Raw genomic sequence first — 23,739 nt, forward strand, 5'->3', positions numbered from 1 at the left:
ATTCATTAATCAGAATGGTTTTATTCTGGGTTGGTTAATTTTATTGTCTGTGATGGTATGAACAGCTATTTTGAAGAAAATAAGACATTATAACTAGTGAAGATTTAATATCATCTTGTTTTGAAGTCCCACCAAGCTTTTGTTCTTCTGTCTCCATTGGTTTTATCATGAAGTATCTTACTGTATTTTATTATATGTGATAGCATAAACATAATATTTTATAGACAAGGAGATAATGTAGTAACCTTTGTTCATTTTCTGTTAGTTGATTTGGAATACCCTGTAATACTTTCATTTTCTTGAATGGTTTTACACTGTCTTTTTATGTTTGATACTATAGCATATGGTATACTCAATTATATCTAGGAAAGAGACACTATGGTAGCTACTGTATGTCAGATTGTCTTGTGGTGAAACACTATGTTGCTTAAGCTGTTCTGTTCTGTTCTGACCTGTTTTGTTACATTCTCTTTTATCTTAATCTTTTTTTAAATAAAAAAAATGAAAAGACATCCTTTGCTCATGGATAGGAAGAACCAATATTGTGGAAATGGCCACACTCCCAAAACTGCTGTACAAATTTAATGCAATCCCAATTAAAATATCATTAACATAGCTCACAAATCTAGAAAAAATACTCCTAATATTCATCTGTAGCCAGAAGAGACCTAGACTACTAAAGATAATCCTGGGCAACAAAGGCAAGGCAGGAGGCATCACATCCCTGCCCTGAATTTATAGTACAAAGCTGCTATAATAAAATCAGCATGGTTCTGGGAATTGAACAGGCCTGAGGATCAATGGAACAGAACAGAAGATACAGACACAACTGCAAACACTCTCAGTCAGCTTATCACTAACAAAGGAGACAAAAATATTCACAGGAAGAAAAACAGCTTCTTTAATAAATGGTTCTGGAAAAACTGACTTTCCACATCCCAAAGACTTAAACTTGCCCCATGCCTATCACTATGCACTAAGTAAAGCCAAAATGGATCAAAGATCTAAATATTAAGACAGAAACACTAAATTTATTACAAAACAAAATAAGTAGAAATCACAAGGACATTGAACAAAAATCAAACTACATGGGAAGGACTTTAAAGAATCAAGAAATGGAATCTCATCATATTGAAAAGCTTTCCCCATCCAAAGAAATTACCAACAGAGTGAAGAGACAGCCCACAGATTGAGAAAAGATTTTTGACAAATATCCCTCAGACAAAGGACTTTTATCTAAAACACATAAAGCATTGGAAAAAAAATCAGTCCGCCCCAAATTCAAAGACCCAATCCAAAAATGGGCATCTGAGATGAACAGTTCTCAGATGAAGAAATTCAAACGACAAATAAACATATGAGAAATGTTCAACACCATTGCTCATTTGAGAGATGCAAATTAAAACAACACTGAGGTTCCATCTCAACCCAGAAAGAATGGCTAACATCAAGAAATTTACCAATAACAAATGTTGGAGGGACTGTAAAGGAAACCTCCTATATTGTTGGTGAGAGTGCAGACTGGTAATACCATTGTGGAAATCAGCGTGGAGATTTCTCAAAAAGCTAGGATTAGAGGTTCCATTCAACCCAGCAATACCTTTTCTGATTATTTTCCCAGAGGAATTGAAAACATCATAGCACAGTGATACAAGTGCACCCATTTTTGTAGCTGCACAAATTTGTAATACCCAGATCTTGGAAAAAACCCAAATGCCCATTAACTGAGGAATGGATAAAAAAGATGTACTTTTATACAATGGAATAGTACTACTCAGCTGTAAAGAAGGATAAACTAGAGGCTTTTATGGATAGATAGATGCAGCTGGATTCCATATTTGTATGTGGACTAAATCAGTCACATGTGTAGACACTGTACTTTCTCACTAGTGTAAGAAACTAAAAGTAAATATGATCCAAATATTTACAATAGATACAATGAAAGGGAAATAAATCACTAAGGAAAATTATATTGTTTGATCAACTTTGCATGCCTGTGTCGTGAGCAACTATTTTGAAGACAGCGTTATACTCTGTAACACCCATGGTTAAATTCCTATAATCTTGTTTTGAAATCCTGTATCACTATTGTTTTGCTCTTGTTGTTGTTGATCTTATTTTGTCATTTGGCTTTGATTATTGCTTTTGTTTTTTATTTGTTTGTTTGATTGATTGCCCTTTGACTTTTTTGTCCTTTAAAATAAAAAAAAATTGTGCTACATGTACACCAACATATATAAAGATATTTGTGAAATTCCAGATGTTATGACATTATTAAATTAAAAAGAAAATATATGTACTTTTCTCTTAGTTTCTTCCGTTAGCAGGCAGGTGGAGGAAAATTTGGTAAAATAACATTAATATAAAACACATTATTACCATATTATATAGACAAAGCTAAATAAACTGATTCTGATCCTCCTATAAGTTTCATCCACTGACAGCAATTTCACTGCTGAATCAATGCAGCGAATATCCAAGGAAAACAATAACTCCAAGACTGAAATACTGCCCTCTCCAGCAAAGGAAGGGTTAAGCATAGAGAACTATCTCCTGAAAAGTCCTGCTTTCAAACCACCACCATGGGCTTGGGCTTTAGCTCAGGGGCACAAGCTCCTGCCTGGCAAGTGCAAGGTGGTGAGTTTGATCCCTGCTACAAAAAAAAGTAAAATCAAGCCACAACCATATCTGCTATTGTTCTTAAGTCAGGGAAGGTCTCTCGCCTCATAGAAAATCTTCCTCCTCACTGAATGAAAACTATGCTGAAGCATTAAACAAAGAGTTTTACATCCGTCATCTCATTTTACCTTCATAATCTTCCTGGTATTTACTTCATAATTATTTAAATAGGAAAAGTCAGGCCCAGAAGGTTTATTACATACTAATTCATACAACTAATTTATTTCATCACTCTCAAACTGGAAATCAAGATAAGTTATAGGATTTAGAAAAAGAGTTTGTCCATCCTTTAAACAATCAGCACCAAATCTCTCAAGCCTGGTAGGGTGTTATGTTTGAGAAATATTTTAGAAAAACTGTGAAGGAAATTGACCCTCAATAATTAAGATGGCTATAGCTCTAATATTGTTTCTGTATCATTCTTAGATTCATCATTTCTTGATTAGTAATTAGAAGTTAAATGTTTTTTCCTAGAGTAAATCAATTCCATTTTGTTAAGTTAGAGTCTTCAAATAATTCCAGATTATCTACAAAACCTTTGCAAAACTTCAAATTGATTTTCACTCATTGCCATGATAAGAATGTAAATACAAATACAAAAAATGAGTGTTCAAAGTTAAGTGAAATTTTCTTATGACATGCCTGAAAGACAATTACTATTTGCTATGTATCTTTATGACCAATTTCCTAGGTTTAAAAAAAAGGAAAAGAAGAAAACTTCAGCCACTGCTTGGCCCTGTAATATTGTCCAAGGCACATTGTTGGTTTTTTACTTGGTGAAAAAAAGAAACATAAGTTTTGCTAGATCCCACAAGTACTGGGCAGGCTAATTAATAGCTATAAAATACTTCCAATTAGAGAATGCTATGTCTGTATGTGCTATTTTCAGTGATCATGTTAATATCCTATTCATTTCACTGGTAATTGTATAGCACCATCATAATGTAATGATGTATGCCACGAAAAAAAGTCAGGTGAGATGATCTAATGATGCTGAGATGAAATGCTGTCAGTGTAAGTCTATAAAGATAGTGTAACACTGTCAGAAATGAAAGCAAATTATGGCATTGTAAGTTCTACTACCATTAAAAGATGTTGGAAGGAAAGGGTTCCACAATCTGGGGCAATGTCTGTTGTGACAGATCTACTCAAGCAACTTACAAGACAAACTGGCATTCCTCATCTAATTTTCTTTATCCAAAGAGTTTTTATTAAAATTCTCTGTTAATCTCCTACATGAATGTCTTCAAGCTCAGAATAGAATGTGATTCTCAAAAGCAGTTCATGTTTGAAACATTATATTGTTCTTTGGGTCTAGGGTCCAACATTAACTACACCAGATAACTTCTCTTGCAGGGGCAGGGAGAATATTTTTAAAGTTGTGAAAGTAATCGTTCTCTAAGTTTCACTCTTTGAAGAAACAGCAGTAAGGAAGATCTTTGTACACAGGGAACATCTCACAGAAGAAAAGAAATATAGCCCTTAAGTACGGTCAGTTTAAGCACAAGTATTTATTGTCTTTTTATACACTGGATTTTGAAAATCCCTTAGGGAGACCTAAGCTGAAAAGAAAATAAAACCTTTAAGAATAATTTAAAGCAGTTAGAAGATTCAGGTTTCAATTCTCTGAAGTTTTCTTTCATGTAAGGAATATAGCTTAGGGGCTGGAGGTTTAGCTCAGCGGCATAAGCGCCTGCCTTGGAAGCAGGCAGTCGTGAGTTCGATCCCCGGTACTGATAAAAAGGAAAAAGACAAAAAAAAAAAAAAAAGGAATATAGCTTAAGTGATTTTTAAAATACAGCGGTATGATTTCTACTGAGACAATTAAAAAGAAAATAATTGAAACGAAGTAGGGAATAAGGAGACAACACTTAGGAAAAAATAGACAAGGGATTGAACTTTACTGTATTCAGTAATTCCACCAGTCTAAGTGGTGCCTTTGTGAAAATTAGAATTTGATGTACTTTTCATAGAGCAGATACAATCTCTTACCCAGGCACATGGCTGAGAGAAGATGATGCAGGCTGGGATCCAATTCCTATTTCCTTTTCATCGTTGCATATTTGAGTAATATATAACCTGCACAGCCACAGGTAGTGGTCTTGGTCATGCCTAACCTGCAAGGTATGAGTCATGTAGGTCAATCCCTAGAAAGTCTCTGCTCTGTCATCGAGGCACTTTCCCCTGATGCTTTGTTACTGCACAGGAGACAGTATCCTGGAAACCCTTGCAGAGTGTTAGAAACATACCACAGAATCAAGATTTGGCCAGGATTACTCCCATTTACTTCTGTCATGCCACTATGATTACTAACATCTCCTTTTCACTTAACAAAAATAACTTGACTTTGATTTTTTTAAAAAGTGTGAAAAATTTCAGAATAGTCTGTACATAGCTGTGAGATACGTATTTGTGAAGAGCAAGGGTTAAGAAAGAATGAAAACAAGTAGTGACACAGGATATTCTGCTCAGTTCCCTGAAAACTGATCACCAGTTCCAGGGACCAATTGTTTATCCATGTTTAACATTGGTGATGAAATTAAGCTTTATCTTTCTAAACATGTTTTTAAATTGACATGCTGCATTGTACATATTGGTGTTATACACTGACATTTTAGTACATGCTTATAATGATTAGATCAAGATGATCTGCATATCTGTTAACTCAGACACGAGTCATGTTTTTGTGTTAAGGTTCAAAATCTTCTCCATTAGCGATTTTGAAATGTATGGTTATTAGTGTTGTCTACTATAGATATCCTGCTGTGCTATAAAGCACACAAATTTATTTCTTCTATTCAACTGTGCCCTGTACCTGTTAGTCACTATCTCTCCCTCTTCCTATCCTTAAGCCTTTCTAAGTTCTATTAACCACTACTCTATTCTCTACCTCTCTGAGATTACCTTTAGCATAGACATATGAAAGCGTATGTTATTTGCCTTTATGTGCCTGACTTAGTGAAATTAAGCTTTCTATTAGTGCAAATTGCCTTGAATTTTCCTTGCTTGAATGTTGAGCTCCTGCCCCAGATATCACTATATTTCAAAGAACAATGAGAATCATTAAAAGAAAAAGAAAGTGCTGATATAAAGAAATCATTATAACTAAAAGAGAATGAATGTATCTTCTGATTTAAGAATACAAAGAAAATAAGATGAGCAGTGGAAACTTTAATGTTTAAAGTTCCAATTATTTGCTTTTATTTTCCACAGGGCATAGAAGTTGTAGTGTTGGAGATTTTCCATGTAATAAACTTATTAGCCTAGCCACAGGATCACAATTAAATTTCTTAGCCTCTCTGTCTCACATTCCTCAGTGCAAGATGGGGCAAATAATAGCATCTCTAAATGCCTTGCACGCATTATTTCTAAATATTCTACTGTAGTAGATGAAACAATGCATGCAAAGTGTTTAGCACATTGTAAATATGTGATGAGCATAAAAAGAGCAGCAAGTTTACTTCTGTCTGGGTCAAACACTCTGTGTGTTGTGTATGTGAGAGAGAGAAAGAGAGAGGAGAGACAAAGATCTTATTTTGACTATGGGAAAGTTTTGACTGCTCCATTAATGGCACAGTTTTACATAGTATATGCCAAGTAGAACTTAGGAGGTCAGGTTTCTCCTACCTTACTTAACTTTGAAGGCTATTTGCAGTGTAAATTCATATATATATATATATATATATATATATATATATATATATATTCTGGTATTTTAAAGCACCAAGAAAAAGCAAGCTATGATTACTCAAGTAGACTCATTGGGCCTCAGTGTATTAATCTATCAAATAGTTATTCAAGGAGTACCTTATATTCAAAGTGAATGTATTGAAAGTGGATATCTATTCTCAAAGAAGTAAACAAATATAAGACCTCTGTTGTTCCTGTCATGCTACATCTCTCTATCCTAACCACCTGGAGAGCAGGTGAGGGAGCTATTTGTCTTTCATAGGTATCAGTGAGCTAAGCAGACATAGCCCTCTCTCAGGAGCATGGTTGTGTATAGGACTACAGTCAAAGGCTATACATCTCAATGTCTTGTCTCTATTCGTGGAGAGAGTAAGGATTGCAAGCAGGCAACAAGCAGGAAAAGGAATTGCCCAGACTGGAGGAGATAGCTACACACTGAGCCAGAAAATCTGTAACTGGATTGACTAGTCCTTGTGAGGTGGAGGGGACTCACAGCTGTGTCTGTTCATATTAGCCCTCAGAGGCCAGAGCCTTTCCTCCCAACAGTGGTGGCTGGCAGCAGTGCCACCACATCACTGCTCACATGCACCAATAAAGGGTGGGTAGAAATGCCAATACGGAACATAAGCAAGCTCAAGTTTAATAAAAGGAAAATATATAAAAGTTGAGGACCACCCACAACAGCCTCACATAGCTGCTTCCCAAGGCTACCGTGAAAGTAGAAGTGAATTACATATGAATCCTTTGAGAAAAAGTCATTTAAAGGTCTATAAAATTTGTAAAACATGTGCCAAATGTTCAACATAGGACTTAGACTAGATGAGAAATGAAGCCAAATAATGGAACAGAAAACTTTGAAAAGTATTTCTCCTACCTTGTGGTATTAGGGTCCGCGTTGGATATAAATGACTGCCATAAAAGAAAGTCACAAAGAAATGAACCATCACTGGAACCCACTGCTCATTCATTTCACTTCCTTTTGTGTAGCCCAAAAGAAAATCTTTAGGCCAGCTTTTTATTAAATGCCACCCACTGATTATTCTAGTTAGGCAAGAGCAAGGTGGTTCTATTTTTATCTTTTGGCTTTTCATTTTTATGCCTCTCTCTCTTTCTAATTTCTTCCATTTTTGATCACTTCCATTTTTAAGTCAGGAAAAATTATTAGGCAATTTTAATTATTAGATAGCTAACTCTCTATGTTTCTGCCTAATTGACAAGTTTTGGGAGTAATCCTATTAAAAGTAGTATCATAGTAGCAAAGATGGTATCTTTGGTTCATCTATTTTTCTCAGTGTTAAAAAGTTTCCCCAGTGCTCTGCAAATTTGCTATGAAAGCTAACTGCCAGCAACCTGGCATGACTACTCCATTGCAAGTACCTGAAACTCTTAAATGTCAAGTGTGAAGCAGCTATAAAACAGTGCGCCCTGAAGCAGTCAGAGACTCAAATAACAAAATAACAAGAAAGGATAGAAAAAGAGTGCATCCAACAGTGTATTCTGAGTTTTTCCTATGTGTAAGGATAGTAATTCGGCTGGTGCTTCTGCTGCTGCTGCAGCCATTGAAAAGCCAGGGCCACAGGAGAGTGGCAGTCATGGCTCTGCACTGCCCCACCACCATAGATTTCAGCAAAAACACAAGGTGACCAAGAATTTGAGCAAATTCAGGTGCAGGCGCAGCCGCAGACGTCTCACCAAGCACACTGAGTTCATGTGAATGGAGTGTGTCTTTGTCTTTGTGCCCTAGGACAGGGGTGCCATGAAGCTGCTCCAGGTCTTCTAGACAAAGCGGGCCTCCAAATTCATCAAGAGAAGGGTGGCGAAACACAAATGAGCCAAGAGCAAGCGAGGAGCTGAACAATACGGTGACTGCCATGAGGAAGCAGGTGCCAAGGACTTAGTCCTTGTCCTTTGTGCAGCATGAATCTTTGCAGAAATGAGGGAGAGACAGACAGATGAGAGAAAGAGAGAGATTCTTGCCTGAATCTATGTTCTTCTCTCTCTCTCTCTCTCTCTCTCTCTCTCTCTCTCTCTCTCTCTCTCATCCCTAGAATGCAATATATGTTCATATTCTGTTCAGAATTTCATAGGAAATATCTTTCCCATCTATTGATCCAAGGACTCTTGGAATTTTATAAGAAAAATTTCAGACATCCTTAAATTCTATTTCAATCCAACAGTAGTACACACAGATGCATAGTAGGTTGCCTGCAAAGTGAGCTTGTGTTCCTTGATCTCATGTGGAACCAATGAAAATGCATAATTAATGGAGTTAGGGGCTATTAAAATGCACATAGAAGGGTAGGGATTTAGCTCATTGGCATAAATGCCTGCCTTGCAAGTATGCGGTCTGAGTTCAATCCCTGGTACCAATAAATAAATAAATAAATAAATAAATAAACACACAAATCACTGGGTACATGTAATTTACATACCCAAAATTATTAGCAAGGATTCAGCAATAAATTGTATTAGTGTATGCTTTTACAAGGCTTTGCTACATGTGCCGTCCAAAAGCCTGTCATACAGTGACACACTGACATAAAATAAAATTGAAGCCTTCGTATAGAAAAAGTAAAATTTTTTTTGTCTTTTTCATTTTTATCGGTACCAGGGATCGAACTCACGACCGCCTGCTTGCAAGGCAGGTGCTTATGCTGCTAAGCTAAATCCCCAGGCCCTGTAAATTTTTTCTTAATCACATATTGGTTACATAGTCATTCCTCTGCACCTGCCAGGGACCACCTCCCCTGCTAAAGTCCATGCATGCTCCCGCCCCTTATATAAAATCATTTCTAGATTACTTGTAATATTTAATACAATGTAAATACTATATTAAAAGTTGCCAGGTTGTTTAAGGAATAATACAAGAACAAATGTCTCATACATTCAGTATAGATGGCAATGTTTTCCCAAAGGCATTCAAGCTAAGGTTGGTTAAATCTGAGGATGTGAAACATGGGGAAACAGAAAGCTAACACTGTAAGTTGAGCTACTAAGATTCTGACTGCAAATAATGTATCTTTTCTGCCCACAATTTTAAAAAGTGACTCTACTGCACTGTCAGCTGCACTTAGCTTGGAAAGCTATTGACTTTTCCTCTCTGTCGCCTTAATTTTCTTCTGCAAGAGCGCGGAGGGATGCAAGTCCAGGTGGGCACTGTGCCTTTGACTGATTATGCTGTGTAACTCAGCAGGGGAAGCTCTTATCTCAGACTGGGGTTGCCTGTTTAAGAATTTTTTTTTTTCCTTTACAAACGGCAGATAGTAAACACAGCTGTAGGAAAAGGTTTTATGTTTTCTTGCTGTTTGTTTTAATCCATTAAAATGATATAATTAAGGAAAAGTATAAAGATGCCTATGAAATTATACTATCCTTCCTTGTGTGTGTGTGTGTGTGTGTGTGTGTGTGTGTGTGTATTGTGGGCCAAGTTTAACCCAGATCATAGTGTTAATCTGAATGAATTTTGCTTTTGAAATAGTTTTATACATCCTTGTATAAAGAGGGCTCAGATCATAGACCATAGAGGACTAGGATTAATGACCTTTACAATTCTAAATGGACCTTGGAATTAGGATGTTGTTAAAGATCATTTAAGTTTCACTCATGTTATTTCCTTCCCAGAGTTGGATCATTGGTATGAATTCCTGTCTGCTAATTAATTTCCTTTTATCTCTGTAAGGAAATTTTTAAATTGAAATATTCACGTATATTTAAAAACGAGGTTTTATAAACAGTATCACAGCCAAACTTTCCTTTCAAGAAAATGAAATCTGAGTTTAGGAATGAAGAAGATGCCTCAATTTCAGTTTGCAAAGACACATAATAATATAATCCCATGTATTTCTTCCTTAGATGAACTTGAAGTGTTTTCAGCTGTGTATATTAAATTCATCTCATAGAGAATAGATGTGGGCAAATACTTAAGGCCTTTTCTTAGCTATTTATGTTTAAATTAAATGAATAAACACTTTAATGTCTTAATTATAAAAACAAAACGTGTTAGTCTATCATCTTCGCTATCACTTGGAATGAACTGGAAAATCCTATTAGGTTGGAATTAAGGAGAAACTACTTTTACCCTCTGGAGGTTTGTAATTTATTCAGAATATGTATAATTGCCTACAAGTGAATCCTTTGAGATTGTAGTACTTCATTGGAGATGTTCTTTAACCCCAAACGCATTTTTTAGGGTAAGGGGGTATTGTAATTAATTTCAGCATGGGAGGAAATCTTCGGTTATTTATGCTTCTTCTTGTCTCTGCACTCATTTTTCCTTTTTTCTTCCCTGGGTGAGCTCCTTGTCCATTCAAATGGCTCCTAAGAATTTTGGCTTGGACCTGGTTGGCTAAGCCTAATAAGAACATGAACCTAGATGGGGAAATTAAACAGTTCGGCTAATTTAGGTGAGCTACGTCTGAACATCAGTTCCAAACCAGAGTGCCTGCCCTCTCCTAGGAGACAAAGGCCTTTCACGTGCATTGCTGAAACCAATGATTTCTAACTTGTGATTATTTGTGAAAGGCTTCATTACTCTCCTATCTTTCCATATCATTCTAATTCATGGAAATGTATATTTTTATATAATCATCATAATGAATATTTCAGGGATATTGCCTAATGTTAATAAGTGATCTTAGTGCTCTGGCTCAACAATCAGTGCAGCTCCATTGTTTACTCACACCTACCTCCACAGAATGTATGACTGAGCCAGCTTTGTTTATACCATATTACAGACATAATTTATAATGGTATTATAAACTCCTTTATCTGAATTGTGTACATCTGGTGCTATGTGTAAAATATGTTGAATAAAAAAAGTTTATTTATTTTGTAGTACTGGGGACCAAATCCAGGGATAGTCTATCCCTGAGCCTCTTTCTTTCTTTCTTTCTTTCTTTCTTTCTTTCTTTCTTTCTTTCTTTCTTTTCTTTTCTTTTCTTTTTTCTTTCTCTTTCTTTCTTTCTTCCTTTCTTTCTTTCTTTCTTTCTTTCTTTCTTTCTTTCTTTCTTTCTTCAAGAACTTCTTTTCCTGCTGCTTCAGCCTCCCAAAGTGATCAAAGTGATGGGATTACAAGTGTGTATCACTACAAGCTGGTAAAATTTCCATATTTAAGAGATCTTAAATTCATCAATGAAAGTTTCAAGTGCGCTAACTGTCTGAGCCTCAAATTCAAAGCAAGAAAGCAATGTTCTATTTTTACATCACAACTATGAATAAGTAGGTTTTCAGGTATACAGAAAAAGTGAACTGAGGTGGTACTGCTTACTAAAATTCTCTTTTTCATCCATCCCTTCCATCACATTCTCTCTGCAAATCCATTTGAGAGGGGTAGTGAATGACCAGAAGCCTCCTCAGTACGTATCAAGATATAGAAAGGCTTATTTCTTCATAGCTATCTAGAAAAAAGGGCCATCTTCAAGGTTTTCCGGTCACTCAAACTTGGGAGATTCCACAGAGCAAACAACTGAAAACAAATAGAAGGGAGAAGAGACCCACCCCACCCCCAAGATGATTCGGTAGAAGGGGAAAGAATGGAAAAAGAAAAGGAAAAGTCATGTGGGGTAGGCAGAAAGTTGTATTGGAAACTGAGAGAAAGATGGTCACCTCGTTTGGACTCCAATTTAGGGGACCAGAAGCATCAGCCAGTTATCTCCCGGTGACTTGAGTTTGAAAAGTTTGCCGTTTGTATGCTGGTTCTCAGGACACTGGGTGGCGCTCGTGGTAAAGACTTGCACTTCTCTTAGGGTCTCTCCCCACCCCACACACACACCCTCTGTAAAGTTCGGCTACTAACAGATAAAATTACATACAGTCTCCCTCCATATCTCCTGGGGGAACACAGTGCTGCGGGTATTTGATGCTGTAAGAGTTTCTCCGCAGGGTCTGCTGGCCTGGGTCTGCTGGTGATATTGGGGACAAAGTTTGAAGACCTAATGTCAGAATCACCTTCTCAGTACTAGCAAAAGTTGTGGACCACAGAACCCAAACACCCAGTGCTTTTAACCCTGAGTGCGAGTCTGAAGCCTCAGATTCCTGATGGGGCTGGAAGTGCTCAGAACTGCAATACTACATTGTGAAATGAAACAGGACTACACAGTGTGGAAATATTGCACCTGCTTTTAGCTCAGCACTACCTCTTCCCTTTTGAAGAATGATTGGGGGACTCAACATACTAAAAGAGCAGTCAAGAAAGTTGGGGCTCTGGACTTTCCAACACACCCCCAGATTTGGTCTCATTCAGAGCAGACTTGGCATAAGTGACTTAAATCCATAGGAAGACCCACAGTTGTGACACTTCAGACATTCAAACTTCTTCTCTCTTAACCCACTGCATTTTGTCTTTTATATAACTTGGGCAAAAATGTCCTTTTTGATCACAGAGGTAGAGAGGTAGAGGTCCAGAGCTAACTTATCATTGTACTGAAATGAATATAGAAGTTGTAAATTTTGCCCAAATTTGGGAGCTTCTAATCTCATCCTGACAGAAACCTGCCTTCTAAAAAAAAAAAAAGAAAGAAAGAAGGAAAGAAAAAGAAAAAGATCTGCCTTCCTGTCAAGCTGTGAGGACATAGCAAAGGCCATCTCAGGTAATATAATTGTATTGACCACATTCCTCTCCCCTCTCTGTTGTTAAGGTTAAAATCTAAAACAGAGTTCTGGGGCTGGGGAACAATCTTAGGGTTACCCAGCTCCTTGACCTCATGCCTCAGACCGGAGGCATTTTGGCCTCTCTGGTGTTGGTTTGGGGAGCAATTCCTGTAATCAGGCAGAATGTGTGTAATGTGATTCCATGCACATAGAGAGAACTTCTCCAGAGCTGAACCCAGGACCAAGGCCCAATACTACCAGCAGTTTCCTTAATACCTTGAAACTTTGCACAGCCTAAATCCAGAAAGTGAATACCTGTAGAGAAATTGAAGGCAGATAATCAGGGCAGGTTAGCTGGAGCTGCATCTTATCCATGACTATCTGTTTTGGAAGGGAACCCCACAACTTCTTTGTGCATGCTGGCCCTGGAGTTTCTCCCCAAAGGAAGTAAACTGAGAGCTGTGCTTTTCTTTGGATCAGGCAGCAGAGGCAGGGTTGATGCACAAGCCACTGCTGTGCTTTGCTGTTCAGAGTTCAGGGGTGGGGCTGGCATCTTGCTCTGAGTTCTGGGACTGTTATGGACCAGGATAGCCCCACAGTCAAAATAAGGCTAAACTACCATTGGACAAAACTAACACAGATACTTTTTGGTTGAAGAAGAAGGAAAACAGAGGCCAGACAGTCCCATATCAAATATCTGATCTCTCAAGTCATAGTCTCAAATCAGGACTCAGGTTCTACAGTTGCCTATTCAAAGAGGGTGAAAATGGGAAGCAAACAGATGTGTGAAATTTCTAACCCTCTCCCAATGTGTATCACAGCTAAACCAAAAGTAGCACATAAGAAAAAGTAAACTTTGGGCAATGTGTACCCAGTTTAAGATTGTTGAGCTCTTTCTTGCTTTGTATATGAACTAAGATGTCTTTTTTTTTTTTTTTTTTTTGAACTAAGATGTCTTGTTGGCACAAAGTTGAGAGTGTGCCGGAACCCAGACTTGAGGAACGGAAAGAAGGAACCTCCTGGGCCAGTGCCACAGAGTCAGGAGGAGGACTACAAAGCACCACCAGCTTCCCCAAAACACTTGAGACATTTTCCCCCACCTTCTCCACCTAAAAGGTCTTTCTTGGATTCATTCCTATTTTCAGGAATCTTGACTACTGAATAGTTATAGATCCTCTGCTCTGGTGGTTTCTAATATATGGAAATATAGAACAAAAGTGGGGTTGCCAGCACTTTTAGGAAGCCAACAAGGTGAATTTAGGGGTGATTAGTTATTTGTGATTAACACAGTGAGTTTCAAATGGGTTGTAAGAACTCTGCCACTAACAGCTGAATGGGCAGAGTTCATTCTTGAGCATCTCTGGGTATCCTGTCTGAGAGATATGCAACTTCTGCAGACGAAATGCCTGCTACACACTGGTAAATTTTCAAGTTGAAAGTTTTCAAGACATATTGTTACAACTTAGTTTTCCTGGGCTCAGTTTTAAAAATGTTCTTCATTACTTCTCACCTTCACCTTACATTCCTTCCCTCGACTTCCAATTTCAGTATCACTGTTTAATTCTCCATTCTCCCTTGGTGGAGCCCTCAAGGAGTAGGGAGAAGACCATAGCGACTTCATCCTCCACATCCTCCAAAAGTGTGCTTTTGAGGGCTTTGACTAGAAAACACTGTCTGCAGACATCACAGAGCTGGTTTTGGGGATTTGTGCGTTATCTTTGGTATTCAGTAAAAAACAGATTGAGCGCCCCCCCCCAGCATAGATGCACTCACGTGCGCGCCCATCTCTCTCTCTCTCTCTCTCTCTCTCTCTCTCTCTCTCTCTCTCTCTCTCTCTCTCTGTTTCTCTCTCTCTCTCTCTGTTTCTCTCTCTCTCTCTGTCTCTCTCTCTCTGTCTCTCTCTCTCTCTCTCTCTCTCTCTCTCTCTCTCTCTCTCTCAAGCAATGCTTTGTTGTGCTAAAACTAGTTGGACGAGTTAGGGTGTTGCTGCCGCTCCCGAGGCCCTGGCCAATGGAACCCGATCCACCCCGCTGTGCGTAAGCGCGCAATTAAGGATTTAACCAAGGCTGTGCTGCACCTCAGCCAGCAGTCAGCCCGCTGGAGACAGAGCTTCCACGACTCCCCGCCTCCTCCTCGCCGCCGCCGCGGCCGCCTCCGCCTCCTTCTCTCCTCCTCCTCTTCCTCCTCCTCCCCTGCTCCCACAGTCATGTCTGCTTAGACCGGAGCGGCCCCACAGCCAAGTCCGGCAGCAGGCTCCGCCGCAGCAGCAGGGACAGCTGCCTCCGCCTTGAGCGATGACAGGCGTGTTTGACAGAAGAGTCTCCAGCATCCGATCTGGCGACTTCCAAGCTCCGTTCCAGACGTCTGCAGCCATGCACCACCCGTCTCAGGAATCGCCAACTTTGCCCGAGTCGTCGGCCACCGATTCCGACTACTACAGTCCCACGGGGGGAGCCCCACACGGCTACTGCTCTCCTACCTCGGCTTCCTATGGCAAAGCGCTCAACCCCTACCAGTATCAGTACCACGGCGTGAACGGCTCGGCCGGGAGCTACCCCGCCAAAACTTACGCCGACTACAGCTACGCAAGCCCCTACCACCAGTACGGCGGAGCCTACAACCGCGTCCCAAATGCCACCAGCCAGCCAGGTAGGCGCGGGGTGGGAGAAACTCAGGGGGACCAGGACTCCGGGGGTGTGAAGTGGGGTAGCAGATCGGGTACCACACTGTCCGCTGAAGAAGGAAGTGGGGCCCGGGACTCTGCAAACGCGGGCACTTGGACCAGCGTTGCATGGATTCTTGGTGGAAGAATCCTGCGGAGATCATTCCCTCCAGCATTCCGATGCCTCGGCTCGGTCGCTAGATTCTCCCAGCTTGCCTAGCCAGAAAGCCAGCTAAGCTGGAAAGAAAATAGGGGTGGAGAGAAGAAAGATTCAAACAGCCCCGGTGGCGTTTGCGTAATAAAAGGCAGGTTGGTTGTCGAAAGTTTTGGTAAGCTGCTGGCGGGTGCGAGTAGGAGGTAGAGACTGGGTCGGGTTGGGGCTGGGAGCGGCCAGTGGCTAGAATGGTGCGAGCGCCGAAGCACAGAGACTAGCGGGGGAATTGCGCCAAAGAAGAGCTAACCTGAAGTATTTCGGTTAATCTAAGGCATTTCCAGAAACAAAACGCCATTTAAAGGTGGAGGAGGGGTTGCTAAGAGGTCACATTGTTGGAGGGCTCTCTCTCTCTCTCTCTCTCTCCTCACCCTGGGTGTCTAAAATTTGTCTGCCTCCTCCACCGACCTCCTTTTCCCCCACCTTAAAACTTAAGAGAGTTTAAGAGAGTTAGGGCACTTGGGTAGTAAGAAAGGCATGAGGTCTCCGCGAAGAGGTTTTACTGGTCAAGTTTGATCTCTCTCCACCAGCACATTAATAATCCTGCTAATATTAGCATCCTCTACTTTGGCAGAATGGAGACCACAGCCTCACCCTCCACTCTTCCTCCCTCAGGACACACACAGACACACACACCATAGAGAGGCTCTCCGCCGCGGGCCATGTTTATAAAACACACGTTGGGAAAATCTCCCCCAAACCCACCTTCTACATTCATGACAGTAATAAATTCACCCGGATCTGCCTCCCTTTTGCTACAAAAACGTCATATCAACTTTTTTTTTTAAAAAAAAAAATCTTCTTGCTAAATTTTAAAAGAGAATCCCATTCCTTTCACTGTCTCTGTATTTCATGCATAAGTAGAAGTTTTTTTTTTTTTTTTTTTTTTTTTGGCTAACATACTAAGTCTATTTGTAAAAGAAACCAGACACATCTGTGCCTTCGCAGATCTGCAGTGAGATTATGGGGGCTGCATAATCGGCCCTCTGTCTGAGGCAGCCTCGACCGCTTGCTGCTGTAGTGAAGGAGCATAGTTTGCTTGTGGGTCTTTGAACTTTGGAGACCTCGTTTAGCGTCTTCCCTGCCCATGCGTCTGGCCTCTGCGGGCGCCCAAGCAGACGCCCACAGAAGCAGGGTCACGGCCCAGGAGGAATTGGCCGTTCTCGCACCAGAAACAAGGGGGAACACAAGGTGGACTTAAGATCAAGTCAGGTACAAGTAGGTGAATCCCGCAGGCCCAGAAATTATGCTGCATGGAGTGCTTTGCTAAAACCCCACCTGAATGAATAGAGTAGCAATTGATTAGAGACCTCTTGGTTCTTCCATGATTTGGGAGGGACGTATTTCTCTAGGTTCTGAAAAGCAAAAGTGACGGTATGAGGAAAATGAATTAAAGACGGGTGGTTAAAAAGAACACACTCACACACAGCCAGAAACAGAAGCTTCAGGACTGTATCTCAGGCCCTTCTGCATAAGAGGCATTGTCTGTCCACTAGCTCTAACCTAGTCTGTTTCGATTGTTTAGAAAAAGAAGTGACCGAGCCCGAGGTGAGGATGGTGAATGGCAAACCAAAGAAAGTTCGTAAACCCAGGACTATTTATTCCAGCTTTCAGCTGGCCGCATTACAGAGAAGGTTTCAGAAGACTCAGTACCTCGCCCTGCCAGAACGCGCCGAGCTGGCGGCCTCTCTGGGACTGACGCAGACACAGGTAAATCCTGTCGCCGCCGGGCACCGGGCCTGCCGAGCCTGCGAGCCTGGCAGCGCTGCGCGGTTCGGTCCCGACCGGCTGCAGCTGACGCGATAGTACCCTTGAGAGCCACCAGCCTCTGCGCCCTTTCCGCCGGAGCAGGCGGACGGGGCCAGCGCGGCGGTGGGGACGGCTGTGTGACGCGTCCCGACGTGGCCCCTGCCTCGCGCCTCCGGGGGCGGGGGCCAGTGTCCTAGGCTGCAAACGTCGGGTGGGTCTGTTCTAGACGGTCTTGCAATCTTAGCAGAGTGTCTGCTTCTCTTCACTGCTCGAAGCCTTTCCCAGGGTGAGCGGGGACCGAGGGCCGGCGGTGGGCAGAGGCCGGAGACCCAAGAGGTCGCCCCCGCTCCTCCGCAGCCTCGGGCGGCGGCCGCGCCCGGAAGGTCGCCAGGTGGGGGGCGCTGTTGTGTGGGGAAGCCTCCCCGGATGGTCCCCTTCCGTTGTCTCGTAGTCCCACTGACCGGGGCCTAGATAAGCACAAAAGAATGTTCAAGTCGCCGCCCAGAGCTGCAGGGGGATCCTGGCCTCGAGGCGCAGCGCGCAGGGAGTCTCGCGGGCGATAAGGAAATCGCTCCTTTCCCCCGCACCGACGCTTCGGGCGGAGCTCACGCCCTTTCTCCGCCGGGCCCCGCCGCGGTTCGCAGCCGCTCGGCTGCACAGTGTTCCATGCCGGGCAGAAAGGCCAGCAAATGCGCTCCTGCAGCCACTGACCGGGTCGCTCCCACTCCCCACCACCCACCACCCCAGACAAACAAAAACCGAAGCCTGGGGTTGCACCCTTGCGGCATCCAGTGCCACCCCGGCGGCGGGGGAGCCCTCCAGGCTTCGCTTAAGACCCCGGCTAAGGATGCCAGGGCTGGGCCATCTAGGAGTTCGAAGGTGTCTCCAGGCTCGGTCTGAGGAAGGCGCGGGCGACCTGAGTGTCCCGGTAACGTGTGCCTTTGTTCCCCCCACCCAGGTAAAAATTTGGTTTCAGAACAAAAGATCCAAGATCAAGAAGATCATGAAAAACGGGGAGATGCCCCCGGAGCACAGTCCCAGCTCCAGCGATCCTATGGCGTGTAACTCCCCGCAGTCTCCAGCGGTGTGGGAGCCCCAGGGCTCATCCCGCTCTCTCAGCCACCACCCTCACGCCCACCCTCCGACCTCCAACCAGTCCCCCGTGTCCAGCTACCTGGAGAACTCTGCTTCCTGGTACCCAAGCGCAGCCACCTCTATCAATTCCCACCTGCCGCCGCCCGGCTCCTTACAGCACCCGCTGGCGCTGGCCTCGGGGACGCTCTATTAGATGGCCTGCTCTCTCTTGCTTTCCTTTTTGGGACTACTGTGTTTTGCTGTTTTAGAAAATCATGAAAGAAAGGAGTTCATATGGGGAAGTTTAAAAATGGAAACAAAATGATTCATGTGTAAAGCTCTTTTTTTGCATGTAAGTTATTGCATTTCAAAAGACCGTCCTCCCCTTTTTTTACAAATGAACTTTTTGCGCAACTGTGGACACTATCAAAGGTGCCTTGAACTCTATGACCTCAACTTTTCGAAAGACTTTTTTTCAATGTTATTTTAGGCATGTAAATAAATGTAGATAGAGGAATTAAACTGTATATTCTGGATAAATAAAATTATTTCGACCACGAAAGCAGAATGTTTCTGAATACTTTTTGCCCCGAGGCAACTGGCTAGTGAAGTTTTACGCAGGTGGTTAAAGAAAGAAAAGCTCTGTAGAGATCGACTAAAAAAAATGTTGGGGGCTATATGGCTCTGTATGTTGGATGCTCAAGGTTTTGTCTACATTGTGTATGTGGCCTGTTTATAGTACTGTTGTGTAATATATATTTAGGTGCTTTTCTGGTCTAACCACAGAACTCATGTAGATGTTAAGTTCAACCCCAAATTGTTTTAGGTAGAAAGTAATACTGGAATCTAAATACATCTCTCCCAAACTACATGTGAGTAAGAAGGTAACAGAAATCCTTCAATAAACTCTGAATTCTAAGCTCAAAGCAATTATCCTGGTGGACTGCCCCCCCCCATCGGCTTCTGTGTATTGCCAGAGCAATTAGACAAATTACACTCCCTTCAAAGGGAGCTTCCAGAGGTTTGAAATGAAAAAGAAAAAAGAAACAGAAATCTCTTATTCCCACCCTATCACATTTTTTAAAACTCTGAAATGTTTGGGGTGTAGCAAATGGTAAAGCCTCAAACTCCTTTTGCGTGTGATTGTAAATGTGTTGGAGCACTTTCAGAAAAAGGAAGACACTACAGGGATTGAAAACAAAGATCTTCATCAGTGGGGGGAGGCACATCTTGATCTTCTGAGAAAGGCACTTCTGGATAAGGGAGAGGTATGGACCTACTGTAGCCTTGTATTGATTTCACTTCGTGTTAGGTAATGCTCTTAGTATCTTTGGCCTTCGTTCTCTTTATCATATTGTAGTCCTCCTCCTCAAAAGGAGCTCCCTGTGCTTTTGACTTTATGTAATAAACAGTGGTAAGGCAGGTTGTAAGACTGGGGGAATTGAATCTTTTTGTTGGTATTTCTTGTTTGGGGCAGACATGAAGAATTTGATGATACCATGGCCTATATCTTATCTTTCCCCTCACACCCTGCTTGTAGATAGCCACCATGTGGCCAGAGCTACAGCCTGTGTCGAGAGCTTTGCCCTCGGGCCTGAATTGTAGGCGTCTTTCTGGCTGCCCTTTAGTCACCTGACTGTATTTCCTTAGGATATCAAGGGAACTGTGTGTTGGAAATTACAATATGCATGTGAAATATTTTACAGCTAGGAAATCGGCAGCAGTAAATGTGACAAGAAACTTCTTAAGGGTGGGGGGGGGGTCAGAACATAAAAATTACATCCTGTGATCTGAGGATTTCTGAGAAAGCTTTTCCAGGGTTAAGACACTAGACCTGAAAATAGGTGGGAGCTGTGTGCCCATAGGGAGATTTACCTGTGTTCTCTCTCATTCTCTCTTTGGTTCTTCTCTCCCCACAGCCTTCCATCTCCTCTATTTCTCCCTTCTCTTCCTTTTTCCTTTCTCTGCAGAAAGGACAAGAAGACTACCAGTTTGGAATGACTTGGGCCTTGAAGAGCATGCTCTGACAGGCCCCAGGGCAGCACACCACTGCAGGCCCAATGTGGACCACTCCTTTTTCACCACTCCCAAGGTCCTGTCAGTTGCATCTTCCAGTTTCCCACTCTCCAAATTCAGCTGCAGTGGTCATTTCTTGGAAGATGCATCCAAAGGCTAGGCACCTGGGCTGGGGTGACAAGGTGAGGGTGGCACCTCATTGTGTTTTCTGCACTGACTGAGACTAGGGTGGAGGGTGTGAGAGTATCAGCTTCCTGCTTTTCTTTCTTTGCTTGCTATGATTTCAGTAGTCTCCATTACACCCAAAGCCAGGGCTTTATTTCTAGTGATTTGGGCTGGGGGAAATCCAGAGTCTGAGGTTTGGAAGTGCCTGGCTTTCTGCATGCACTGAGGGGCATTTCTCCCTACCCTAGGATGCCTGTGTGTTTGGGAAAATTGGTGGGGACAAACTCACTGTGCACCTCCAATATTTCCCACCCACACCCATGGGCTGCCTGAGAGTTTCAAGACTGGGCCTGGAAGACACTCTTTCCCTTTCTGCACATAAAGAGAGCATTTATTTTCCCAGCTGTCCCCATTATCTTCCTAGGCCCATTGCTGGTGGGAAAGTGGGATCCTTCACCCCCTCCAGTTAAGCAGACTGTGCTGAAGGAGGAAGGAGAAGGATTCACGCTTCTCTCCAGAAATAAGAAGGAAGCTTTTTCATGACCACCCTCCACACCTAACTTAGACACCCCTTGTTGTTAAGCACTCCAAAGCCTGGCTGCAGGACAACCAAGCCCAATACCTTGTGAACGCAGACTGTTTCAGGATTGCTTCCCTTGTGATAACCTCACTCTTTCCTCTTGCAGTGTCCTCTTCTCTCACAGGGTTTTTTAAAAAAAAAAAAATTTATCTGATCCTGGAGGTCTGAACAAAAATATTCTGGCAAACCAATCTGTAGTGGGCTTTCCTGGCACCACAGGGATTCTCCACAGGGAATTTAACTCCCTGCAGCCCTGGCCCAAGGATGTAAAAATAACAGACCCTCAGCAAATTCTAAAAATATCAGTCTCTCTCTCTCTCTCTCTCTCTCTCTCTCTCTCTCTCTCTCTCTGTCCCTTCCTTTTTCCCTCCTCCCACCCTGCCTCCTTCTTGTCCTCCATTATTTCTTCCTATGTCTAACAGTTACCTGTACTGCTACTCAGAATATTTCCAGATTGGCTGACCCAACACTTCTGGCTTTCGAACTGGGAATCCCCTCTGCCTATCCCTTCCTATCCCCACTTGTCTAGCTCTCTCATTCTTGTGCTTGGAAGCACTGTCATGCTTTGAAGATGCATTAAGCCCATTCCAAGATTAGTTTTTTGGGGTTTTTTTTTTTCCAGTGGGCTCTTCTCTCACACCCCAAATACTTCCAACCCCCACCTCCCATCTTCCGACCTCCTGACAAAGCCCAGGGGGACTCAGGGCACGCAGAGAAGGCTTTGAGATCCCTCGGTGCCCTGCCAGCCTCATAGGCCCTCCTGTAAGAGATCAGATAAATTGGCCTTTGTTTGAGGCTCGGGTTGGGCTAGGCGGACTTCTGCCCTTTTCTCCCTCTTTTTCCTGGCGGCCACCTCCTTGTGGGACAAGAGGCAGCCTGGGGATCCGAGAGAAGCCGCATTCCTGTGGGTGCCAGGCGGCTCCAGTGCTGAGCCACAGGGCCTGAGACACACACACAGAGGAACCCGCAGACCTCGCTGCCCTTGATCTAGCTCTCTTGCCCGCTTTCCCTCCCTCCCGTAGGGGCACCCACCAGGGAGCCTGTCCACCCACACTCTGATCCACCCAGGGCTCGGCCTCGGGCAGGAGCGTATTGACCCATACAAAGATGCACACGTACACCCTCCCAAGTGACAAGGGACGGGCCAACATCTCCCCGCCCCTGCCAGTCTCTCTCCCGCCTCTTATCCCACAATCCCAGACGCGCCGGCTGGCCTCCTTTGGCTCCTTTGATCCCCAGGACGCCTCACTGCTCGCGGTGTCCGGACTGCGTCGTCCTGGGAGTCACCCCTGCGCGCCGTGGCCAGGCAGTCAGCTCCTGCCTCCAGCCAGCGCGCGCTCTACAGCGCTCAGTCTCCGGAGGTCCCCAGCTCGACGCGCACTGCAAGCCCGCTGCATCCCTGACCTGGCACTCCCACTGTCCCCAGCGCTCCCTTGTATTGGGAAAGACCTTTAGGACCACCCAGCCGCCCCTTCCCGCCCCATCCTCTCAACCCCTGGGATCTTGCGCCTCCCACTGGCCACTGGGATCTGGCCACCCTGGAGCTCTCCAACCCTTAAGGGGGGAGCACCCCAAGGCAGAAGCCCTTAGCACCTCAAGAAAGGGCCCCACACCAGGGGACCCACTCTGACGCACCCCTTCCAAAGGACACTGGATGGGGAGCTCCCTCCTTTCCGAGGCGTAGAAACAGGGGCGCTACCACTTGCTCTCGCCCTGGTCTGGAGGTCTCAGTTTGCTCGAGGACCTTACACAGGGAACTTGGTTCTTTCAAACCCGGCCCAGTCACACCAAATTTTGGACCTCAAAAACAGTCCAAATAGCGGTGGCACATATGGGATTGGTTAAAATTTTTTTTCGCAGCCTTGTCTCTTTCCCCAATCCTGAAGCTTTCTTTTCCTTTTGACAGGCTTTAGATTTCGAAGTGGAGCGGGGCAGAAAATACACATTGTATCTACCGCGGGGGCGGGAGGGGGTGAGGAGATGGGGAAACGTCCCTTTCAATCATCCGGGCTGCTGGCTGTAATGTAATAAGCTGTTTTATGGGTCGGGCTCTAACCGTGAAGCTAGGAACCGAGGGCATTTACATAAGTCTCTCTTGAAAGGAGATGAGAGTCCTGTTTTGCAGCAATTAAATGTTTCTGCTCTTTTGTTCCCTTGAACTTCTTATTTACTTCTGATTTATGGGGACCTGACAGAGTCTGTTTGCCAAAAGCACATGTATTATTGAGTCTGTTCCACATCCTAAACCAAGATTTATATAAAACCGTGAAATACCACACATTACGACCTTTCACCACAGGAAGAAAAAAAATGACTTCATAACAT

General features: G+C 43.1%; 1 protein-coding gene and 1 long non-coding RNA gene across 3 annotated transcripts; one reads left to right on the forward strand and one right to left on the reverse strand.

The window, feature by feature from the left end:
• The first annotated feature begins 14,955 nt into the window (after positions 1-14,955).
• Dlx5 (distal-less homeobox 5) lies at positions 14,956-19,215 on the forward strand. Of its 2 annotated transcripts, none has more exons than XM_005006040.4 (3): positions 14,956-15,606; positions 17,438-17,540; positions 18,538-18,569. In XM_005006040.4, exons 1-2 carry the CDS (start codon positions 15,252-15,254, stop codon positions 17,527-17,529), a joined length of 447 nt encoding a protein of 148 aa, XP_005006097.1. In that variant the 5' UTR covers positions 14,956-15,251; the 3' UTR covers positions 17,530-17,540; positions 18,538-18,569. The 2 variants fall into 2 exon arrangements, with proteins under 2 accessions (XP_005006097.1, XP_003475162.1); XM_003475114.5 differs by having other exon boundaries at positions 14,988-15,606; positions 17,356-17,540; positions 18,538-19,215.
• LOC134474416 (uncharacterized) lies at positions 17,409-22,875 on the reverse strand. The gene is made up of 4 exons (XR_010045285.1): positions 21,457-22,875; positions 20,529-20,617; positions 18,754-18,913; positions 17,409-18,046 (listed from the first exon to the last, which is right to left on the reverse strand). It is a non-coding gene; the product is annotated as an uncharacterized LOC134474416 (long non-coding RNA).
• Between the last annotated feature and the right edge of the window lie 864 nt (positions 22,876-23,739).

The sequence above is a fragment of the Cavia porcellus genome, unplaced genomic scaffold, assembly GCF_034190915.1.
Source record: "Cavia porcellus strain 051 isolate PalLab524CR breed Dunkin Hartley unplaced genomic scaffold, mCavPor4.1 scaffold_2, whole genome shotgun sequence".
NCBI lineage: Eukaryota > Metazoa > Chordata > Mammalia > Rodentia > Caviidae > Cavia > Cavia porcellus.